Here is a 24,123-nt window from a genome sequence, read left to right as displayed (position 1 = left end):
AATTTTTGGATTCTCCAATATTTTCTATGAAAATAATATACTCTTCATTCGTAACGATAAAGTCATTAGTTTTCGAGATCTTTGAAGTTAAAAATAAAACGACACGGTTATTTTGATTAATGTATTGTGTCGTTTCATTTATAATTTCAAATATCTCGAAAACTAATCATTTTATCGTTACGAATGAAGAGTATATTATTTAGATAAAAAGTATTGCAAAATCAAAAATGTACACTAAAATAGCAATTTCGTCAGTGGCGTAGAATTTGGGAAGGGTCAACCAGCCACTATCCCCTGTCGTACGCCTCTGGTAGTAGCTAGAAAAGTTTATTTATCTTAATTTAGTAGGGTTTACAGTACCTACATTTTCTACCAAGTATGATAAGGATACGCCAAATAGTTTTAAAGTACTGGGTACAAATAATTTTTAAATTTTAATTATATGAATCATATCATAAATTAATCAATATAACTGTGCCGTTTCATATTTAACTTCAAATATCTCGAAAACTAATGACTTTATCGTTACCAATGAAGACTATATTATTTACGTAGAAAGTATTGGTGAATCTAAAAATGGCACTAAAATAGTAATTCCTCCAGTGGCGTAGAATTTGAGAAGGGTCAACCATTCACCATCCCCTGTCGTACGCCTCTGGTAGTAGCTAGAAACGTTTGTTTATCGTAATTTAGTAGGGTGTCTAGTAGTGGCACTTTTTGCCAAGTATGAAAAGGATACATCGAATAGTTTTAAAATGCTGAGCAAAAATAGTTTTTAAATTTTTAGATAAAACACCCTGTAACTCAGTAAGGAACCACATTTTATTTAGGTGTTTTAGGTTAAATATTCGTATTTTGTGCTAAGGTTTCTCCAGTTACTATATGGACAATTATTAATGAAACACCCTGTATAGTCTGTTCAACTTTTAGCAGTTCTTTTTTCTGCTATAAACGTGTACTTACCTTCTATTCGTTGGTTCCAATAGGTGTTTCCAATCTTTAGATAGTTTTGTCTACATAATTCGATCCTCCTTATTCCGTTTCTGTTTATGGTTCTATATTTTCCCATACAGCCAATCCTCTCTATATGATCTTTGCCTACTCTGGTGTTTCAATCATTCATTATTAATATTGCTTCGTATTCTTTTCTAGCTTTATTTAGGTTATTTTGAAAACCGAATGCTTGGATAAAACTTCCTACTTCTATGTTTTTCTTATTATGTATGTGTTCCACCTATTCCATTAAGGTATAATTTTTATAGTATCTAAGTCTGCGTTGTACCTATTCTTTTTCTGTAGCAAGCTTTATATGGTCAACCAACTTTTCCTTTGTTCCTATATTTCCTTTGATAAAATTTTCGTTTTTATTATTTTAGTTGCTTTAGATATTTTTATCTTCTTACTAAGTTCCTTTATCTCGATTAGAACTGGTCTTCCATTTTTCAAATTTGTTGCTCCAATCCTTCTAATCTCGTTTATAACATTTTCTGTATCTCCTTTGACCTGAAGAATTGACAGCACTTTTCCTATCTTTATTTTCAAACTTACCTTCTCTTCTTCGGATGTCATACATCGCCAAGTTTTTAAATCATCATCAAGTGTACTTAGAGTCACAATGTTTTCTCCAATTTTTCTTCTTTCAGTACCCCGTCCGATTATCGAACGTTAGCCATCATATTGACAATAATAATACTAATAATAATAATATTTACAAATAATAACTTTGTTTGCGGCGGCTTTAAACAGATTAGCAGTGGTCTTTGGATACCACTTCCGGAGATTTCGTACCCAGGATGTTCTTCTTCGGCCTGGGCCACTGCTTCCGGCGGTCTTGCCCAGTATTATGAGTTGTAGAAGGTTATACCCCTCTGGATGTCTCATTAAATGGCCGAAATATTGTAACTTTCGAATTTTTATTAACAGTACTAAATCTCGTCATAAAAACTGCAAAGTCTTTTAGCTCAGCCTGTATTTATAAAATGAAATTTTAAAAACTTGTTGCTGATAGAATATATAGTTTTATTATTAATAAACTCCACTTCAAAAGACGCGCAGTGAAATTTAATGTTGAGAGATTTGAATGAAATTTGTTTTCCTAATTGGAATTTTTTCATTCCATCTGATATTTCTTTGTTTTCAACAAAGAAATATCTTATCTTTATATCAATGTAGTAAAAAGTTTTTTATGTTCTACGTATACATTTCTTGATTTTTACTTCATTTGAATATACATACCTGTACATGTCGGCAGTCCGCATATATTAGGGTTTTCCAGAGGATCTAAAATGAAAAAAAGGATTAGTTTAATGTACCCTTATCGTTTGTATTATTTTATATACCTACTAAATTGGTCACTTAGAGATAATGAATGAGGCGTATCCGTCGAAACACATTTATGGCCAGAGACCGGATGGAGTGAGGAGAAGGGCACGATTTAAGGACCAGGTAGAAGACGACTTGCGAGTGTTAGGAGTGCGAAATTGGAAAACCAAGGCGAAGGATAGGAAGGAATGGAAGATGATTCTGGAACAGGCCAAGACCCACTATGGGTTGTAGAGCCGATGATGATGATGATGACTAAATTGGTCGTTATTATATTAACCTTTAAGTACTTGCATGGTAAACTCGTTGTAGACATCAAAGATAAGCTAAAATTTTGGCAGTATTACATAATGAAACTATTTGACAGTGATAGGACCACATGAACAAACAAGGCCGAAAATAATAATGTACGAATTAGAACAGGCAATTAGAAATGCAAAGACCGCAAAATCAGTTGGCCCAATTCGTATACCCACTGAGCTAATTAAATACATTGACGAAGAAACACTGCATATACATACTTTAACATATGTTCATCAAGGTATGGATATACATACAACAGGAGTAAGGACCCCAAGATTAGTTGCTCTCCACGTTTGTAACACTAAAAAGTCAGAACATGCGACAGAGTGCTCCCATTGCAGAACAATTTCCTTAATTTAATAAGCCACACACTTAAAATATTTCTCAAAGTAATACATGACAGACTATACAAAAAAATAGAAGAAGATATACATGACACCCAGTTTGGATTCAGAGGAGGACTAGAACTAGGAACGAGAGAGGCTCTGTTCTCTTTTGAAGTTCTCGCGTAATGACGACTAGATATGAATCAGGATCTATATGTCCGCTTTATAGATTATCAAAAGGCTTTTGATTGCGCTTTATAGATTATCAAAAGGCTTTTGATTGAGTACGACATCAGAAACTCGTAGAACTTTTAAAAGAAAGAATATGGATAGTCGAGATGTACGGGTTATTGTCAATCTGTACTGGAATCGAAAAAGCAAAGGATAGAATCGAAAATTTCCAAACAGAAACTATAGAAATCAAAGAGGTGTTAGACAGGGTTGCGTGTTTTTGTCATTTTTATTCAATCTGTATAGCGAAGCTATCCATAAGGAAGCAGGCAGCCAAGAAGAACTGCAACGCTTAGTAAATAGATTGCATCAAGTCAGAATAAAATTTGGACCACAAAAATGAACGTTAAAAAAATCAAGTTCATGATTATTTCTAGGCAATATACAGTAGGAAGGCTAGATATCGATAGAAAACAAGTAGAAAGAGTGAATAACTACAAACATCTGGGATTCTGGGTAAATGAAAACAATGACCAAGGTAGAGAAATAAGGACACGCATTGTTTACATAAATGTTTGTTAATCGGGACGTTCCTCTGGAGCTGAGGATAAGAGCCTTAATGTGCTGCATGTTCTCGACTTTGTTGTATGGAATGGAAGGCTGGACACTAAAAGTGGATAATATAAAGAAGTTGGAAATATTTGATATGTGGTGCTATAGAAGAATTTTGAAAATAGCATGGATCCAACGAGTTACAAATACAGAAATTTTAAGAAGGCGACAAAAGGATTGCCAGGTCATAAAAAACGTCAAAACAATAAAGCTGGAATATTTAGGCCACATTGCCAGAGTTGCGAAATATGAGATATTAAGGCTCATGATGCAAGTTAAATTTTCGTTACATTTTCGTAACGATAACTTTGTATTGTATAGTCATTGCCAATCCCAATCCTAGATGAGAAAGGAGGACTGACAAAATCAGATGATTCTCAACTGGTATATAATATGGTGAGATAATGCTAAAATGGCCTGTGGATAAGGCCATATAATTAGAATTTTATCAAGCTTCCGGAGAACCTAATATAGTAAATCTGATTTAAATCAGAAGACTGAGATGGATGGGTCATGTAGAGCGCATGGAACCCTCTGAACCGGAAAAAAATCATAATCTCGCAGTACGTAGTGGAAGAATCTGGAAGAACTAGAAATTAGAAATTGGAAAGGCGTCTTAAGCCCTGATTGGGAACTGTTGGAATATTTATTAAGCCATTGTTATTGGTATGTTTTCTGCATAGCACGCTGTATTGATTTATTTTTTTTTTATCTATTGTTCCTGTGTCTTCTGGGTCAAGGAGTTTATGGATACATTTTGTTTCTTCTAATACACTGTTTTAATAGCTTTTTTAGCTTTGATTCTGTTCTATTTCTTTCAAAAATGTTTATGCATATTTCCTGATCTCTTTTCGTCTGTATTCTACTGTGACGTTGTGTTTGAATCGTCTTTGTTTGTCAATAAGCTCTTTTGAGTGTTGTCTTATTTTATGAGATGTTTTATATATATGACTGGGCTATAAAATATTGTGTTCTATTTTGCAGAACAAAAAAATTGCCACAACTATTTAAAAACCTGCAGACATCTGTAGTAACAAGGGTAAAATAGATAATGTGAGTTATCTGTATTATCTAATATTTTGAAAATTACACATCGGCATATGCATAGATGGCAGAACTGTCGAAAGGAAGAAAATTTCTTATTGATCAATATTCTGATGACAGAAGGCCCTCTATGTTATTTAGTTTGTATTTCTATCAGTTTTAATAATATCTGCTGGTATAATAAAAAAAAATAAAATCGTTTTTATGTATATTACTCTTGATAAACGCTGCCTAAACCTAAACCCTATAATATAAGGATAAAAAGTATTGGGGCTCTTTTTAGGGTTGCAAAAAAGTCTATGGATGACACTATTATAGCAACAAGGAATGAAAATTGTGCGCCACCTACATTTCTGAATAGGTGAAAAATCTTAGAGTAGGGAGAATTTTACTTGTACTTTGACGAGTAATCTCCCTGCTCTAAGGGTGAAATTTATATACCCTTGTACAGATGGCGACATAAATGAGGGTAAGAAACTTTCGCATTACACAAATACTGATCAGAGATGGCGCCCTAATTTTTTTGAATTCTATTTTTATCACTCATGATATTGCAGTATGTATTCGAATAATATAAAATCGTATCTATGTAACTAAAAACGTAATGTATCTATGTAACTGCTAAATTATTGTGACTTGTATCAATAATTTTCGATTAAATTAAATTAATTGATTAATTTAATACAGAAAACCCTGAAGTAAAGAGAAGAAAATAGTCAGAGGCAGGTCTCAAAAATTGAGAGAAAATGACCTACATCCAGATCCAGAAGTAGGCTGGATTCTATTTGGTTCAGGTATATATCTATCTATAGCATATGTCGCCCATTTTTGAACGTAGACGTAGGCCTCCCCTTCTTCTCTCCAGGATTCTCTGTCCTGGGCTATACTCATCCGTTTGGAACCAGCATGTCTTTGGTGCTCTCGATCCATCTCATTTCATGCCTTCCTCTTCTTCTTCGGTATTCCCAGAGTCTCCAGTGTAATATTTGATTATTCCATCTGCCGTCCTTTTGCCTTGCATTGTGCCCAGCGAATGTCCATTTCAGTGCTGCTATTTTTTCATTTACATCTTTGACCTTAGTGATTTTCCTTATCCATTCGTTTGTTTTGTTTTCCTTCAGATTTACTTGTAGCATTTTTCTTTCCGTGGATCTTTGTATTTTTAATACCTTATCCATGTTATTTCTTGTCAGTTTCCAAGTTTGCGCTCCATATGTCTTTACAGGCCATGGTTGTAGACTTTTGTTTTTAAGTATGGCGGGTATCTCTTGTTTTTGAGAATATAGCTCAGCTTTCCAAACGCTAGCAATGCTAATCTGATTCTCCTGATCACCTCCGATGTTTGGTTCTCCTTGCTAGGCCTAAATTCTTGACCAAGATATATTATATACTCTTGCGCTTGTTGGATTTCTTAATTTTCAATAGTTATTGTACAGTTTTCATTAGTACCTATTAGTCACGATTAATACTAATTCGATTCAGGTAGCTGCATCCTATTTGGGTAAAGGTTAAACAAATTTCACATTTTTTTATGTGCAGATAGGGGTATTTTTATGCTGGTATAACATGGTCTATCTGTGAAATTATACAGCTATTTGAAAGTTCTGAAGTGTATTTGAGGGGTAGTTTATGACCAATCCGTGAAGATATACAACTGATTTTGCTTCGTTTTTTACGTATTAGGGAGTTATTATAGAGGAGAACGGTCAGGAAGAATGGGAACTGAATGCCAGATTAGCCAAGGGAAATAAAAGGATGGGAATCCTAAGAAATGGACAATGAAAAAAGCAAATACGGAGAAATTGGAAAGATGGGAAAGGAAAATGCTCAGAGTTATATATGGAGGTAAAAAAACGGAGGAAGGTTGGGTACTACAAACAAACAGTAAATTAGAAGAACTGTATAACGAACCAAGCATCAGTCGCTTCATAAAAGCACAGAGGGTGAAATGGATGGGACACGTGCTGCGAATGGAAAGGAAGAGGATGCCAATGATAAAGACGATCCTAAAACGGGGCCCAATCACGAAAAGGAGGAATGGAAGGCCCAGAAAAAGGGGTTTAATAGTGTACAGGAAGATCTCAGAAATGAGGGAGTTATTGGTTGGGAAGAAAAAGTTAGAAACAGGGAGGAATGGAGGAGAATTGTCGATTTAGTAGGCAAGGAGTATGACTGGACAAGAAGCTACCCCACTTGATAAAACTGGTGTAATATTATGTATATAGTACATAGTATAACGTATGGTCCTAAAGTTTTGGGAAAAATTTCACCTGGTCTGATTGAGAAGCAAAATGCATTTAACAAAGAAGGCCATGTAATTGAAATGTCATCAGTTATTGACATTTAATAAACAAAGCAGAATATTTTGGTTTGTGCTCTGCAAAATGTCTAATAGAATTGATATTCGTCGAGGTGTTTATAATATGGTTGGGCGAATGTCGAAACGAGATATTGTTAATATTTATCGAGATCAAAACATAAGCAAATCGACAATTTATCGCACAATCAGAGAATGTGAAGAAGGGATATTATAGTCCACAAAGCCACTGCGCATCCGCTACGAAAAATATTCTAATTCGGATTTTTTGCACAATCTTACTCAAAAAGGACTCCTTTTAACAAATTTGCATGTTGCCAGGACCAAAAGGTGGTCAAAAATTTTTTAAACGTTTTTTTTTTTGTTTTTTTTCCTAAAATTATTTTTTTTTGCATGGAAAAAAGTTTTTTAGGTTTTTTGGATCATTCCAAACCGAAAAGGTCTTTAGTGACTTTTCTCTAAAAATGATAGTTTTTGACATATAAGCGATTAAAAATTGAAAAATTGCGAAATCGGCCATTTTTAACCCTCGAAAACTATGTGAAAAACTGAAAACTTTAATGTTGCCAAGGTAGGTAGATATTCTTTAAACATTGATTGATGAAATCCCGAAGAGTTTTTTGCAATACAATATTCAAAACTCCTTTGTTTTTTAATTGCTAATCAAGCGTGCGCGACACTATTTTCCACCGACAGTATGGTGCAAATGAAAGGAATAAATTAGTTATTTCGTAAACCGGTGACTTTAAGGAAAAGTCCCGAAACAGGTCGATTTTTATTTTTAAGTTATGATATTGTGGCATATATGGTATACTAGTGACGTCATTCATCTGGACGTGATGACGTAATCGATGATTTTTTTAAACGAGAATAGGGGTCGTGTGCTAGCTCATTTGAAAGGTTCTTCAATTCTCTATTCAGTAATATAAACATTTACATAATTATTTATACAGAGCGTCCAAAAAATTTTTATTAAATTAAATTATTTGAAAATAAAAGAAGTAGAAGGACACCCTGTATAAATAATTATGTAAATGTTTACATTACTGAATAGAGAATTGAAGAACCTTTCAAATGAGCTACCACACGACCCCTATTCTCATTTAAAAAAATCATCGATTACGTCATCACGCCCAGACGGATGACGTCACTAGCATACCATATATGCCACAATATCATAACTTAAAAATAAAAATCGACCTGTTTCGGGATTTTTCCTTAAAGTCGCCGGTTTACGAAATAACGAATTTATTCCTTTCATTTGCACCATACTGACGGTGGAAAATAGTGTCGCGCACGCTTGATTAGCAATTAAAAAACAAAGGTGTTTTGAATATTTCATTGCAAAAAACTCTTCGGGATTTCATCAATCGATGTTTAAAGAATATCTACCTATCTTGGCAACATTAAAATTTTCAGTTTTTGACATAGTTTTCCAGGGTTAAAAATGTCCGATTTCGCAATTTTTCAATTTTTAATCGCTTGTATGTCAAAAACTATCATTTTTAGAGAAAAGTCACTAAAGACCTTTTCTGTTTGAAATGATCCAAAAAACCTAAAAAAACTTTTTTCTATGCAAAAAAAAATAAGTTTAGGAAAAAAACAAAAAAAAAACGTTTAAAAAATTTTTGACCACCTTTTGGTCCTGGCAACATGCAAATTTGTTAAAAGGAGTCCTTTTTGAGTAAGATTGTGCAAAAAATCCGAATTAGAATATTTTTCCTAGCGGATGCGCAGTGGCTTTCTGGACTAATACCATGTGTTAACTTGCGTAAAAGTGGCCGACCGCGGATTTTGAACCATATAAGAGAGGCAAGACTGATTGAAGCAGCTAAGAACAAAATTGGGGTCTCACAGCGAAAACTGGCCAGAAGATTTCATGTTGGAAAGACTACAGTATACAGGACCCTATCGAGTAACAATATTATCTACCGGAAAAGAAGGAAAGCTCCAAAATACACAGAGAATCAATTAGAGAGAATTCCGAGATGTTGCCGCGCGTTAAGGCGAGTGCATTTCGTCAACAAGTTGAGCGTGATGGACGATGAAAAATATTTTACTTTGTCCAACTCTGAGATGAAGGGTAACGATGGGTTTTACACGAACGATTACGAAAATGTACCTGATGAAATAAAATTCAAAAGTAAGAAAAAATTTGAGGACAAAATTTTGGTATGGTGTGCAATTTCTAAGGCTGGCTTTATCTCACAGCCCTACATTGGTGTTGTTCGAGGCGAAGCCTTAAACGCAAATATTTATTTTCAAAGATGTCTCTCTAAATTGCTTCAGTTTGTGAACACACATCATGTAAATGATCAAATAGTCTTTTAGCCAGATCTTGTTTCATGTCATTACGCGAGGATCACAAGGGACTGGTACGAAACTAACAACATTACCTTTGTACCGAAAGCAGACAATCCCCCCAACCTACCTCAGGCTCGTCCAATTGAAGAGTTCTGGGCAATATTAAGTCGGAAAGTCTATAATAACGGATGGGAAGCACAAAATCAGGAACAGTTAAAACGCCGCATATATACAAAAATTAGAGAAATTGACGCCGAGGTCCTCCAAAGGATGATGCAACGTGTCAGGGGAATTATTAGGCAAATCGAAAATAATGGTCCCTTTTCTGTCATTTGAATTTTGATTTATAATAAGGATAGTTAAGTTAAATTGTTGAATAATTTAATAAAAATATAAGATTATTGTGGTCAGAGTTATATGCTTTTGAAATTTTTCCCAAAACTTTAGGACCATACGTTATTTTCGTATTATTGTATTGTATCAATTGTATTTCTAGCCCTAGGCCTCTAAGGCCTATTAAGCTTTTAAATAAATAATGACTGTTTAAACAAAATAGAGCAAAATCAACTGTGCGTCTTGAACGATTTGTTATCAGCTATCTCTCATGTACCTTATCTCTCTTAGAACCTTTAAAAACTTGTACAAGATTGTTTCCGCTGTCTTTTTTACTGGTCTATATGGCCAGTTCGGGCCTGCCCGTAAACCACTACAAAATCTGACTTCAATGCGTTCTAAAATGATTATGCTCTCAACACCACAGTCGATAAAAAATGTAGCTAACCTTTTGAAAAGAAAGGTTTGAATTTTGTTATGTTGAAAGGTTTGAATTTTGAAGTGTTAAATAGAGTAAATATTTCCTAGAATTATGTCCTCTTGAATGTGTCGAAATGATATTTTCTCAAGTAAACGTTTAAAAAATATGACAATATTTTTGAAGCCAGTTCCAGAAATTATTTATATTAGGATAATTTATTACATGAAATCAATACATATATATTTTATATTAACAAAACATGAATCTTTATAGGACGAGTGTTGTAGCGTATTATTGGTCGTCGTTATCATATTCAGTTCTGCTAGTAAAACTCTCTCAATAATTATGTTGTAAAATGTGCTGATTAATTAAATATTTTATTTTCTGCTTAAAATCAAATATTTATCTTAATTTATATAATTCAGTAGATATCTTGGAAGTTAAATTGAATAGAAAGGTTTTTTTATAATATTGGTAGTTCACGAGATAAAATTTGCAAATTTTATTTGAATTATTCAATAATGGATAAGCTTTTTTTATTCTTTAGGGTCATATGTCAAGAATATGCAGAGACATCAAAGTACAGTGTGTCCCAAATTGGTATGTTTTGCAGTGTATACCGAAAACTAGAGGAGATAGAAAAAAAAGTAGTTAAGATGTCATGACTTCTTTTTTCGTTAAAGTAACGATTGCCCAATCAAATCATTAATAGCTCCTCACATTATCGAGATACTGGGCGATTATTGAAAAATGTCGAAAACGACAGGTTTACAGATCTTCTTTATTAAGAAAAATTTTAGGAACTTTTGATAGATATATTATGGACGGATTCAATGGCGTACAAAAAACTTTTTTAGGGGGTCTCGCTAAGGAAATATAAACCATACTTATGTTTTTTTAAATGGGACACCCTGTATATTTTGACATTTTTCGTTTACCTTTTTAATTCTCTTTCATCTGATATGACATATCATATATCTATTTTCAGTTGTTGGAGCTACCATTGCAAATAAATTGTTTATAGTTGACGTCAGGTTAAAGGCACTTAAAAATAAAACACTCGGTAACGTATTTTAACATTTTAATATTAGGATACCAATACTTGACAGTTTTATTAAATTTTTTTTTTTTTTTTTTCAAGAGCATTTTCAAGACTAAACTAGATGAACTAATTGACATAAACATCCCATTGAAAACAGAAAGTGACATCTACGCAGCAGTAGAAAATCTTCAGAAATCTATACAAGAAGCTGCTTGGTATGCTACCCCTGACTGCTACCAAACAGAATTGAAAGAGAATTGCCCAACTGTAATAAAGGAAATGATTGCTAGAAAGAGAAAAATAAAGGAAGAGTGGCGAAGAAAAAGAACACATGAGAACAAGGCGAAATTAAATAAAATCACCAAGGAAATTAAACTACAATTGCATAATATCAAAAATAACAAAATACAAGAATATCTTACAGGTTTATCAGCAAACGCAGATAGTGAATATACCCTTTGGAAGGCCACGAGAAAAATCAAACACCCGAAACAACAAATACCACCAATACGAAACCAAGAGGGAAACTGGTGTAGAAATAATAAGGAAAAAGCCGAAGCATTTGCAAATCACCTCACTAATGTATTCCAGCCACATCCCATGGAAGATGGTGACACAGAGGAAGAAATAAATGACTTCCTGGAATCGCCCTACCAGATGGATTTACCTATACAAAAAATCACCACTAAAGAAGTTAGAAATATGATCCAGCATTAAATCAGTCCAAAAAAAGCTCCAGGGTATGACTTGATCAACGGGAAAGTACTGCAGCAATTGACATGCAAAGGTCTGAAAATGATAACGCAAGTATTTAATGCAATATTTAGGCTAGGTTACTACCCAGAACAATGGAAAGTTGCTCAAATTATTCTCATACCTAAGCCAGGGAAAAATAAAACTCAGATGACTTCATACAGACCAATAAGCCTGCTACCTGTTCTATCAAAAATTTTGGAAAAACTTCTCCTTAAACAATTATCCCCAGTTATAGAAGAAAGGAAACTAATTCCCCAACACCAATTTGGGTTCAGAACACAACACGGAACGATAGAACAGGTACATAGACTGGTAAAACACATCAGAAGTGATCTAGAAAATAAAAGGTATTGTTCTGCTGCATTCCTGGACATTGGTCAGGCCTTCGACAAGGTATGGCATGCTGGTATGCTCTTTAAACTAAAGAAAAACCTTCCTCATCCTTTTTATCAAATCCTAAAAAGCTATATTTCCAACCGACATTTCCTAGTCAAGCAGGATAATGAATACACAAGCCTAAGACCAATAAAAGCCGGAGTACCACAAGGAAGTGTCTTGGGACGGATATTGTACTTGCTCTACACTGCTGACCTACCCACAAGTAACAAAACAACGTGTGCAAGTTTTGCTGATGACACTGCTGTACTAGCCTCTCACCATGATCCAAATACAGCATCCAGAACCCTTCAGAAAGACCTTAATAATATACAAATATGGCTTAAAAAATGGAAGATAAAGGCGAATGAGAGTAAATCCATCCATGTAACCTTCACCATGAGAAGACAAACATGTCCATCTGTAACACTAAATGAAACTCAACTCCCACAAACCGATACTGTCAAGTACCTAGGAATCCATCTTGATAGGAGATTAACTTGGCAAAAACACATTTTTACAAAAAGAAAACAACTAGGAATAAAATTTCGAGAAATGTACTGGATCATCGGTCGTAAATCTCAACTATCACTTGAAAACAAACTGCTGATATATAAAACTATATTAAAACCAGTGTGGACCTATGGTATCCAACTTTGGGGGACAGCCAGTCAAACTAACCTAGAAATATTGCAGAGATTCCAGAACAAAGTCCTTAGAACAATGCTGAATGCCCCTTGGTACGTGCCAAACTATGTGATAGAGCAAGACCTCAATGTGCCATCCATAAAAACAGTAATAACGGAATATTACAAAAAATATTCCAAGAGACTAGAATCTCATCCAAATGAGTTAGCCAGCAACCTTACTGATGACCACAATGATGTACGACGCCTGAAGAGATTCAAAGTAGTGGATCTAGCAAGAAGATTCGAATAATCTGTGATAACTAAACTTATTTTAATTTGTTTTAATTTAATTTATGTAAAGAGGGTGATCACTGGATCTCCCTCTACAGGTCAAAATTTTCAATTTTTGTCAAATAATTTACCTATTGTTCTCAGTTGAGGACAGATTGTAAATATTACAACATTAAATAACAAAAAAAAAAAAAAAAAACATGAATTTTGAAAATTATGAAAAATACGATATTCATTTGGCATATATTGAATGTCAAAAGAATGTTATTGCAGCATCTGAATTATATTTTCAACGATATCCAGAAAGAAGGCAACCAGACAAGAGAATTTTTAAAAAGCTTGATTCAAATTTATTACAGTATGGATGTTTCGTAAAACCACGGCGTCAGTATGAAAAAAATAATGAAGCGAGAGTTTTAAATACGTTGGGTTATATACACGCATACCTACCATAAAACTTCTTTACGTCAAATTGAGAAGGAAATAGGTATTCCAAAGACAAGTGCTGGGAGAATTTTAAAGAAACATAAATTTAGGCCTTATCGTACATCTGTCCGACAAAAATTATATCCTAACGATTATTTGAGAAGGATACAATTTGCAGAATGGTATATAGAAAAATGTAATGAAAATCCAAATTTTTATTCAAAGGTAATATTTAGCGATGAAGCTCGCATATCCAGTGCAGGAATATTTAACCGACACAATGAACTATATTGGAATTCAGGGCCGGCGATAACGGGCCTGCAAGGGATGCACTGCAGGCGGGCGCCCCTGTTTGGGGGGCGCCAAAATGAGCTTTTTTCTGCCGGTGCTATACAAAATACTAATTTAATAGAAACCGAAGGGTGCCTATGCTTCTTTCGCAGGCGGGCGCCTTATACCCTAGCGCCGGTACTGTTGGAATTACTCAAATTCCCACTTAGTTCAAGGGATCAGGAGGCAAGGCAGATTCGGCTTTAGCGTTAGTTGTTTTGTCAAGCATAATAAATTAGTTTATCACGTATTTGACGATAAACTAACTGCTGCCGGATATGTAGATATCTTAGAAACGAATTTAAATGACATTTTTGATGAGGAATATTTGGCTGATCGCAATACATTTTGGTTCCAACAAGATGGAGCACCTGCCCATAATGCAGAATTCGTTGGAAATTATTTAAATGAAAAATTTCATAATCAGTGGATTGTAACTTCTGGTCCTGTTAGGTGCCCCCCCTCCCCGTTCACCAGAACTAAATCCTTCTGATTTTTTTATTTGGGGATTTTTAAAAAACAATATTTATAAAACTGAATTTAACACCAAGGAAGAATTATTACAAAGCATTCATCAAGCATTTAGAAAAATAAAACCAGTGCATATACTCAATTGTGTAAGATCTGTAAGAAAAAGGTGTCAATTATTATTACAACAAAACGGGGAGTATTTTGAACATTTATTATAATTTTCATATTTTTGTAAAATTAATTATAGTTGTTAAATTGTTTATTATTGTTGTTTGTTGGTTTATGTTAATGTTATTATTTTGTAAAATTAGTTCTTGTAGTTTAGTTTTTTGTTGTTATTATTGATTTTATTTTTGCTAAATAAAAATGTCAAGGATTGGTACCCTAATATTAAAATGTTAAAATACGTTACCGGGTGTTTTATTTTTAAGTGCCTTTAAGCTGACGTCAACTATAAACAATTTATTTGCACAGTAGCTCCAAAAACTGAAAATAGATATATGATATGTCATATCAGATGAAAGAGAATTAAAAAGGTAAACTAAAAATGTCAAAATATACAGGGTGTACCATTTAAAAAAACATAAGTATGGTTTATATTTCCTTAGCGAGACCCCCTAAAAAGTTTTTTGTACGCCACTGAATCCGTCCATAATATATCTATCAAAGTTCCTATAGTTTTTTAAACTTTTTCTTAATAAAGAAGATCTGTGAAGTACATATGATCACCTACTGACAATGAAGTTACTTATTGAGAAAATAAATGAATACCAAATAATATATATGGCATTTATAGATTTTGAAAAGGCATTCAACTCCATAGAACACTGGGCAGTGAAACAATCACTACACAATAGCAGAGTAGATTACAGGTATACAGAACTAATCTCTATTATATACAGTAAGGCCACAACTACGATCCAACTTGAACAGAATACACACCCCATACCTATCAAAAGGGGCGTTAGACAGGGAGATACGATTTCGCCGAAACTCTTCAACCAAGCATTAGAAGACATTTTCAAGAGATTACAATGGGAAGAATATGGAATCATCATTAACGGCCAATACTTAAATCACCTAAGATACGCTGACGATATCGTCCTTATCGCTATAGACAAGGAACAACTACAAATAATGATACAACAACTAGACCAAGAAGCCAGTAAAGTTGGATTAAATATGAATTACAGCAAAGCAAAAGTGATAACAAATCAAGAAGATGAGTTAAGAATCGTAGTTAAACAAAACCAAATAGAGGAAGTGAATGAATACATATACTTGAGACAAATAATAAAATTGAATAGAGACAACCAAACAGCAGAAATAAAGAGACGAACGAAGTTAGCGTGGGCCTCGTTTGGTAAGCTCAGCTTCATATTGAAGAATAAAAAATACCCTCAATATCTAAAAACGAAAATCTACGACCAATGTATTCTTCCGGTCCTTACATATAGATGTCAAACATGGACGTTCACAAAAGCGAATATGGACAGAATTGCGAAAACACAAAGAGCAATGGAAAGACAAATGATCAACGTAAGACTGTCAGATAGAAAAAGGAATTCCTGGGTAAGAAATATCACAAAAGTTAAAGATGCTACTCGTCAAACAGCTAAACTAAAATGGAAATTCGCAGGTCATACGATTAGACAAAAAGATGAAAGATGGAATAAAATTATTACAGAGTGGAGACCATGGACATATAAACGAAAGAGAGGGAGACCACAGATGAGATGGGTAGATGACCTAAAACACCAAGCCGGCTCAAAATGGATGCACATGGCTCAGAATAGAGAAAGATGGAGGAGCGAAGGGGGGGGCTATGTCCAATATTGGATGTCGCAAGGCTAATAAAATAGAATAGAATAGAAAGAAGATCTGTAACCCTGTCGTTTTCGACATTTTTCAATAATCGCCCAGTATCTCGATATTGTGAGAACTATTGATGATTTGATTGGGCAATCGTTACTTGAACGAAAAAAGAAGTCATGACATCTTAACTACTTTTTTTTCTATCTCCTCTAGTTTTCGGTATACACTGCAAAACATACCAATTTGGGACACCCTGTACATACTATTAAATAAGGGGTCCCCATAACTTGTATTAATTGTATTTTAGACTATTTTGGCAATGTCAAACTCAAGTGAAATTAGGTAAAAAAAGAAAACAGGGAACAGTGAAAGCTGGAAAACTAGTGTCGTATACTACCAAAAAGTTCAAAAGATGGACAGAATACATCAGTGTGTTATTCAAAGACAATATAACATAGAACATATGCAAGTAGAAGTAAAATATGGTATGGTTTTAAGTATATTAAAAGAAAAAATTAAAATGGCATTAAAAAACAACAAAAATGGCAAAGCACTAGGTGCGTACCAAATTCCAGAAGAAAGCTTAAAATGCATAAATGGTAAAACAGTCACTTTGGGGTCAGAAACAGACCAGGAAACAGAGAGGCGTTATTTGATATTAATGTGATAGCTCACAGATGCATGGATATGAACGTTTATATGCATGTTTGTTACGTTGATTTTGAAAAAGCAATTAACAAAGTATGACATCAAAAATTCGTCCAAATGCAGAGAAAGAACGTAGGGAAAAAGGGTTTAAGAACAATAACAAACCTTTCACACCTGGGATCAAAGAGCACACATTTTAATAGATAACGAACCTAGTTCGGAAACTGAAATCAGAGGAGTTAGGCAGGGATGTATTATGTCGCCATTACTAGTCGATTTATTACAGTGAGTCCATTTGTGAAGAAGTATTACTATCTGAAAGTGAAGGAATAATAATTAACAGAACTATTACCAACATAAGATGTGCAGATGACACCGTGAATATGGCAAGCTCTGCTGAATAACTCTAACTACTATTAAACAAGACACACAAAATATGGACAAGAGAATATAAAGAGATTAAATAGGTATGTATATGATAATAACAAAGAAAATATAATTATAAGTATACAAACAAACATACACTTGAGAAGTGTACCGATAGACAGGATTGATAAATACAAATACCTAGGAACCTGTATTTCAGAAAATAATAATCAACCAACAGAAATAATGGCCAGGGCAGAAATAGCAAGAAAGGTGAAAAATGAAAACAATTATCTGCAATAAAGATCTTAGATTAGAACAGAGAGTAAAAGCTCTGAGAAATCACGTGTTTTCGATACTACAATATGGACTTAAAAGCTGGACATTGAAGCAAGAACACTAAATAAACTACAATCATTTGAAATGTGGTGTTACAAAAGGATGCTTAGAATTGCACGGACACAGAAGAAAACGAACACGAAAGTATTGCGAGAAATGGGCAAAGAATACCTAATAAATACAATAAAAATAAGAAAGTTACAATATTTGGGATACCCGATGAGGGGACAGTGACACGGGCGCCCATATAAAAATTTTTAGGGGGGGGGGGCAGACGTGAAGATGTTGAACATTACATTTTGTATACTTTGGGGCACGCCCCCTACCCATGGTTATGGGCGTCCATGAACAGTGATATGAAATGCTATGATTGATAATACAGGGAAAGATAAGAGGAATAAGGATTATAGGAAGAAGGAGAGTGACATGGTTGAAAAATTTAAGGGACTGGTTTAAATGCAGTTCAATAGAACTCTTCAACAAAGAAACGGCAGATAGAGAAAAGATAGTGATGATGATATCCAACCTCCAATTAGGAGATAGCACTTAAAAAAGAATGTGTGATTTCTGAACAATAATTGTTGGACAAATTTTAACTAAATACGTATTTTCTTAAAAAAATTATATAATAATATACTTACAATCATAAAATGTATAAAAAAAAATAAAAGTTTGTATTGGGGATTGAACCCACGTACATTGTGTTTAAATTCACGCGCCTTTAGATATCGGCTACGGGGGACATAATATGCATCTTACTGGAAGATAGAGCAACTGAACAACTTGACAGTTCCGAATTTAACCACATTAGTTTGATGTCTACGGAATTCAAATATTACAACACAAAAAAACAGAGCAAGAAAACAATATTAGATGAATATTTTTAGAAATTTTGTTGGTTAGGTAGGTTTATTTTACATTTTCCAAATAGGTTATGAAATTATTTATTGCGATACTTAAACATTTACAATTATTATTACGTACCGGTTGATTTTAAAAACTATTTAAAAAGTCACTACAATTATAAACTTTTTTGTTTCTGTCCTCACAACAATAAAACTAATATAATATACAACATTTGTTTACCTCCATATTGAACAATTATTATTGACAGATCATTTCAACACCCGACACGACAGAGCCCGTATAATGACTAATACCATGCTGTCGGTGTGCGCATGCGCGCAGATTAATAATAAATAATCACCCTCAATCGCGCCTAAAGAAGTATAACTTCAAAAAGAAGATCCAAACTATATTTCTTAATACACAAATAAAGTAATTGCAAATATTTCTAAATCAAATGGAATACATAACCTTATGCAATAATGTGCAACCCAGAGTAGTTTTGTTTTAATATAGAATATTGAACAATTTGAAATGACGCCACTGAAATGTTCTGTTGGAGACGAATGCTACGAATACCTTGGACCGACCATAGGACAAATAATTCAATTTTAAGAGAGCTAAAGCTAGCCAACAACTCTCCAGAAAAGTCCATCTCCAACAATTAAAATACTTTGGACATGTTATGAGAGCAAACACAGAAAACATGGAAATTCTCATTATACAATGGAAGGTAGGAGGCCAAAGATCACGAGGAAGATCCCCGACAAGATGGATCGATCAAATTACAGGAATATGCAAAAGACCTATGCATGAGTTAAAAGAGATGACCAGGAGACAGAGATCTTTGGAGACGGACAATACACGACATCACATCCACCACTACACTCCATCCGGGGGGTCAGGATATTGAAGAAAGATTGAACACTTTAACATAGTAAAAATTCGAAATAATAAACACAATAAAAATAAGACAGTTACAATATCTGGGATACCTACCTAATGAGGAGACGGTGGTATGAAATGCTATTATTGATAATACAGGGAAAGATAATACTAGGAAGGAGTATAGGAAGAAGGAGAGTATAATGGTTGAACAATTGTAAGAGACTAACAGAAATCTTCAGAGCAGCGGTAGATAGAGCAAAGATAGTGATGATGATATAAAACCTCTGATTGGAAGACAGCACTAAAAGATGATCAAAAATATATTTCTTAATACACAAATAAAGAAATTGCGAAAGTGTCTAAATCAAATGGAATACATAACCTTATGCAATAATAACGTGCAACCCCAAGCAGTTTTGTTTTTAATACAAAATTGAACACTAACATAGTAACAACATTTGTATATGAACTGATGGCCATTTTAATGAAGAATTTACTGTACGATGGGAGGTCTAGCACGTGCAATTTTATAAGTACACAAAATTAAGTCTCAAGGGTACTAAAATAGAGTTAAATTAATACTTACTATAATCAGCAAAACACAGTGTACTGAGTAAAAGCACCCCTAGAAAATGAAACGGAACCTTCATTGTCGCCACATTTATGCCAGAAACGGAAGTTCTTGTAAAACTAATTTTGGCTCGGTTTAAAACAAACACTGCAGCCAGACCAGCACAAGCAACAAGCACAGTCTCCCTAATACTAATACTTAGTAACTAACTTAATGAACCGTTGTCTCTCTGTGTAATACAAAGCTCTCGAAAATCGACATGTTAATGATAAGAAGTTCAAAAGGTCAGATGCTTTGATTGGTTCGTGATCAGTCAATATTAATAACAATTATCTCAGCCCGTGCACTGCAATTTTCTGGGAACCTATTTTGATTAATGAGCAATCATTCTGCGTAAATATTTAGAGTGGTCAGAGTGATTGACATAATGATTATTACACTCCTTTAACCGTTAAGATAATTCGTTGGTTTGATCTTTTATTACTGGTAGTATAAACATAGGGGCGATTATCACACCATTTGTTTATATTTTATTATAAAGTACAAGTAAAATAACGAAATTAATATTATTATAGAAAGAACTATAAATAGATATATTATAATAATTATTATTAGCAAAATTATATTAATTATCGCAAAGGCCTAGGAACTCATGGAGATCGTTTTTACTTAATATAATATCTACTAATACAAAGGTGCCTAGATGTCATTCAAGATATATAGGTATGCGTGTTTTATTGACAATAACAAAGCATTCGACAAAGTACGACATGAACAATTAATGCATGTCCTATGTCCTGAATTCAAAGAAGATAGACTACAATGACCTCAGGATTATATCGAACTTATACTATAAGCAACGAGCAAAAGTACGTGTTAACGATCACCTTTCAGAGGAAATTGAAATCAGACGTGGTGTGAGACAGGGATGCGTGCTGTCGCCAATTCTTTTTAATGCCTACTGGGAAGAGATCTTGAAAAAAGCTCTTGAGGGTGAAATAGCTGGAACAATGGTAAATGGAGTTCCCATTAACATTAGATATGCGGATGACACTGTCATATTAGATCTTAGCCAAAAATATTAGGGATCTTCAGAGGTTGTTGACCCGAGTAGCGTAGTTTGGACAAGAATACGGTCTAACAGTGAACGTCAAGAAGACAAAATGTGTGATAATATCGAAAACTCAAAGAAATAACCAGAATCTTCCATAAACGGAACCAGTGTCGAACGAGAAGCCCAATATGTATATCTTAGAACAATGATCAACTCCACAGGTGATTACTTCCAGGAAATCAAAATCAGAATAGAAAAGGCAAAATGAGAAAAGTGTTCTGCACAAAAGATTCGAAGTTGGAGCTAAGAGTTAGGTTGGTTAGGTGCTACGTTTTCTTGACTTTGTTTTATAGAATGGAAGCTTGGACCTTGAATGCGACATCAATGAAAAAACTAGAATCATTCGAGCTGTGGGTGTAGAAGAATTCTGAAAATATCGTGTACAACGTCAAAAACAGGTTCTGAGAAAGTTGAATAAAGAAATGGAAATCTTAAATACCATCATAACAAAAAAATTAGAATATCTCTTACATATTACCCGTGGAGAGAGATACAACTTGCTCTAATTGATTATAACGGGAATGATTCAAGGAAAAAGAAGCATAGGGAGACGCAGAATATCGTGGCTGCGCAACCTGAGAGAATAGTAAGGATGTACATCAAATTAACTTTTCAGAGCAGCTGTCTCTAAAGTCCGAATAGCTATGATGATTGCTGACCTACCTCGCGGAGGTGGCACTTGAAGATAATTATTATAAAACTATAATATACACTCACCGGCAGAGAAAACGGGCACCCCAAAAAATGGGTCATTTTTAATGTCTTGTATTTCCTAAACCTGATGTCCGATTTAAGTAATTTTTTTTAATATGTTATAGCCTTATTCTTTATCAATATCGCTGTAATAATATTGTTGCTAGACAGGTACATTGTCATTGTATACAGGGTGTACGAATCAAACTGTGTTTTTTTCTCAAACTTTGGAACACCCTGTGGAATGTTCTAGCTATTATAAAATACTAAAATTAAAACCCAACTATAGCCACAGATTTTCTTAACATTCTGTTTTTTATTCATTCGCTTATGTTGGATAATAAAAAAGTTAGGCACTTAACAACTACCCCTGTTTTTCGTCAATACAGGGTGTTTTTCAATAAGTACGGCAAGCTTTAAGGGGTAATTCTGCATGATAAAATAATGACAGTTTGCTTTATAAACTTATGCCCGCAAATACTTCGTTTCTGAGATAGGGGGTGTTGAAATTGTTCTTACAAACTGACGATTTATTTATTGCTCTAAAACGGTTTGTGATATGCAAATGAAATTTGGTAGATTTTAAGAGCTAGTTATTGCGCATTTTTTGGCATACAATTGAGAATTTTATATTCACCATTGGCGTGCATACGGGATATATCTAAAATATTTATACCTACCTCTTCATATTAGGCCAGTAATATCTTCTTCTTATTTGGCTTTCTGTTTCAGCTATTCCTCTATGGTTCGTTTTACCTTCATGATAGTTTTTTTATAATTTCTTTTTGTTGTTCTTCTAGATTAACATCTTCCAATAAAAGATTACATTTTACTAAGTCATATGCGTTGTTTTTGAAAGTTTTTCTGATAATTTCGCAAATTTCTGCAAAAATTTCTTCTTCTGCTTCAAATAAAATTGCATACTTCTTTTTCGGGTTGAGGTGTTCCTTAAAAATCTTTGTGGTATCAGCTTTTAACTGATCTTTCGATAGCTGGATATGATAACGTCTTTTATTCGGAAAGGTTTGTATAATTGCTGGAGGTCGTGGATTGTAGTTGACGATTTTGACTATAATTTGGTTATTGTAGAAGTTAAGTGGTTTTTCCGAAATAGGTATACCAAGAATTGGGTTTTCTACTGCTGTATGTATTGTTTCATTTCCGTCTTCATCCATGTTTTGATCTTCGTTTTCAATATTGTCTTCTGGGATGTTTTGATCTTCGTTTTCAACAGTGTCTTCTGGGATGTTTTTTGGGATTAATTCTGTTGCTTTTTCTTCTAAAATCGCGTCGATTATTCGATCTGCATCTGGATTATTAGTCGTTGACCATCCATCGTCTTCCATGTCTACTAAGTCGTCAAAGACTTCCTTAATTTGTGAATCGATGTCCTTAGTTTCCTTTGTGTGAATTTCGATTCGAGACAGTGCGTCCGCATTGGTATTAGCTTTTCCTTTTTTGTAAATTACCTCGTAGTCAAATTCTTCTAATTGTAATCTCCAACGTACTAGTTTGGAGTTGGGTTCCTTTAGGGAAAATAGATATTGAAAGGGACGGTGGTCTGAAAGTATTTTAAATTTCCTTCCAAACAGGTAGGATCGGAAATACTTAGTTGCCCACACCATTGCTAGCATTTCCTTTTCTATTGTTGAGTATTTGGTCTCAGTTTCATTTAGTTTCCTGGAAGCGAAGGCAATTGGTTTACACTGCCAACTGGTCCTTGGGAAAGTACTGCTCCGATAGCAAAATTGCTGGCATCTGTTGTGAGGTTAAACGGTTTGGAAAAATCTGGATATTGCAATAAAGGCTCATTCATTAATAATTTCCTGCATGTTTCAAAGCATTCTACGAATTCGGGTGTATGTTCGATCTTTGTGTCCTTTTTCAAGCATCTTGTTAGAGGTTTTGTGATTTTTGCGAAGTCTCGAATAAACTTTCTGTAATATCCCAAAAGTCCAAGGAATCCTCTAATTTCTTTTGCTGTTTTCGGTATTGGATATTTTTCTATTGCTTCAATTTTCCCTGGATTCGGTTTTATTCCTTCTTGTGTGACTACGTGTCCCAGAAAATGAACTTGCTTTTTTAAGAATTCGCATTTGTCAACTTGGATTTTTAGTCGGGCTTCTCTCAATCGTTGGAATACTTTTGTGAGATTTACTATGTGTTCCTGTAGTGATGTTGAGTATACTATTACGTCATCCATATAGACGAGACATATTTCTCCTTGAAGTCCCTTCAATACGTTGTCCATCATACGTTGGAACGTGGACGGAGCGTTCTTAAGTCCAAATGGCATTCTTAAATATTCATAGTGTCCATTTTCCACATTAAATGCTGTTTTGGGAATGTCTTCTTCAACCATCTCGATTT

At 34.1% G+C, this 24,123-nt stretch overlaps 1 protein-coding gene across 1 annotated transcript in view; it reads right to left on the bottom strand.

Annotated features, from left to right (window-relative positions):
- The window catches only part of LOC114337267 (uncharacterized), a 721,645-nt gene extending 701,425 nt beyond the window's left edge, over positions 1 to 20,220 (bottom strand). Inside the window, exons 1-2 of the mRNA XM_050641250.1 lie at positions 19,962 to 20,220; positions 2,236 to 2,280 (exon numbers count right to left, since the gene is read on the bottom strand). Of these exons, the coding sequence (XP_050497207.1) occupies positions 2,236 to 2,280; positions 19,962 to 20,025 (109 nt within the window). The 5' untranslated portion in view covers positions 20,026 to 20,220. The remainder of the gene's footprint in view (positions 1 to 2,235; positions 2,281 to 19,961) is intronic.
- Positions 20,221 to 24,123: the final 3,903 nt, after the last annotated feature.

The sequence above is a fragment of the Diabrotica virgifera genome, chromosome 10 (assembly GCF_917563875.1).
Source record: "Diabrotica virgifera virgifera chromosome 10, PGI_DIABVI_V3a".
NCBI classification, from domain to species: domain Eukaryota; kingdom Metazoa; phylum Arthropoda; class Insecta; order Coleoptera; family Chrysomelidae; genus Diabrotica; species Diabrotica virgifera.
The sequence above is the reverse complement of the archived record's forward strand: the minus strand, read 5'-3'. Positions and strand labels throughout refer to the sequence as shown.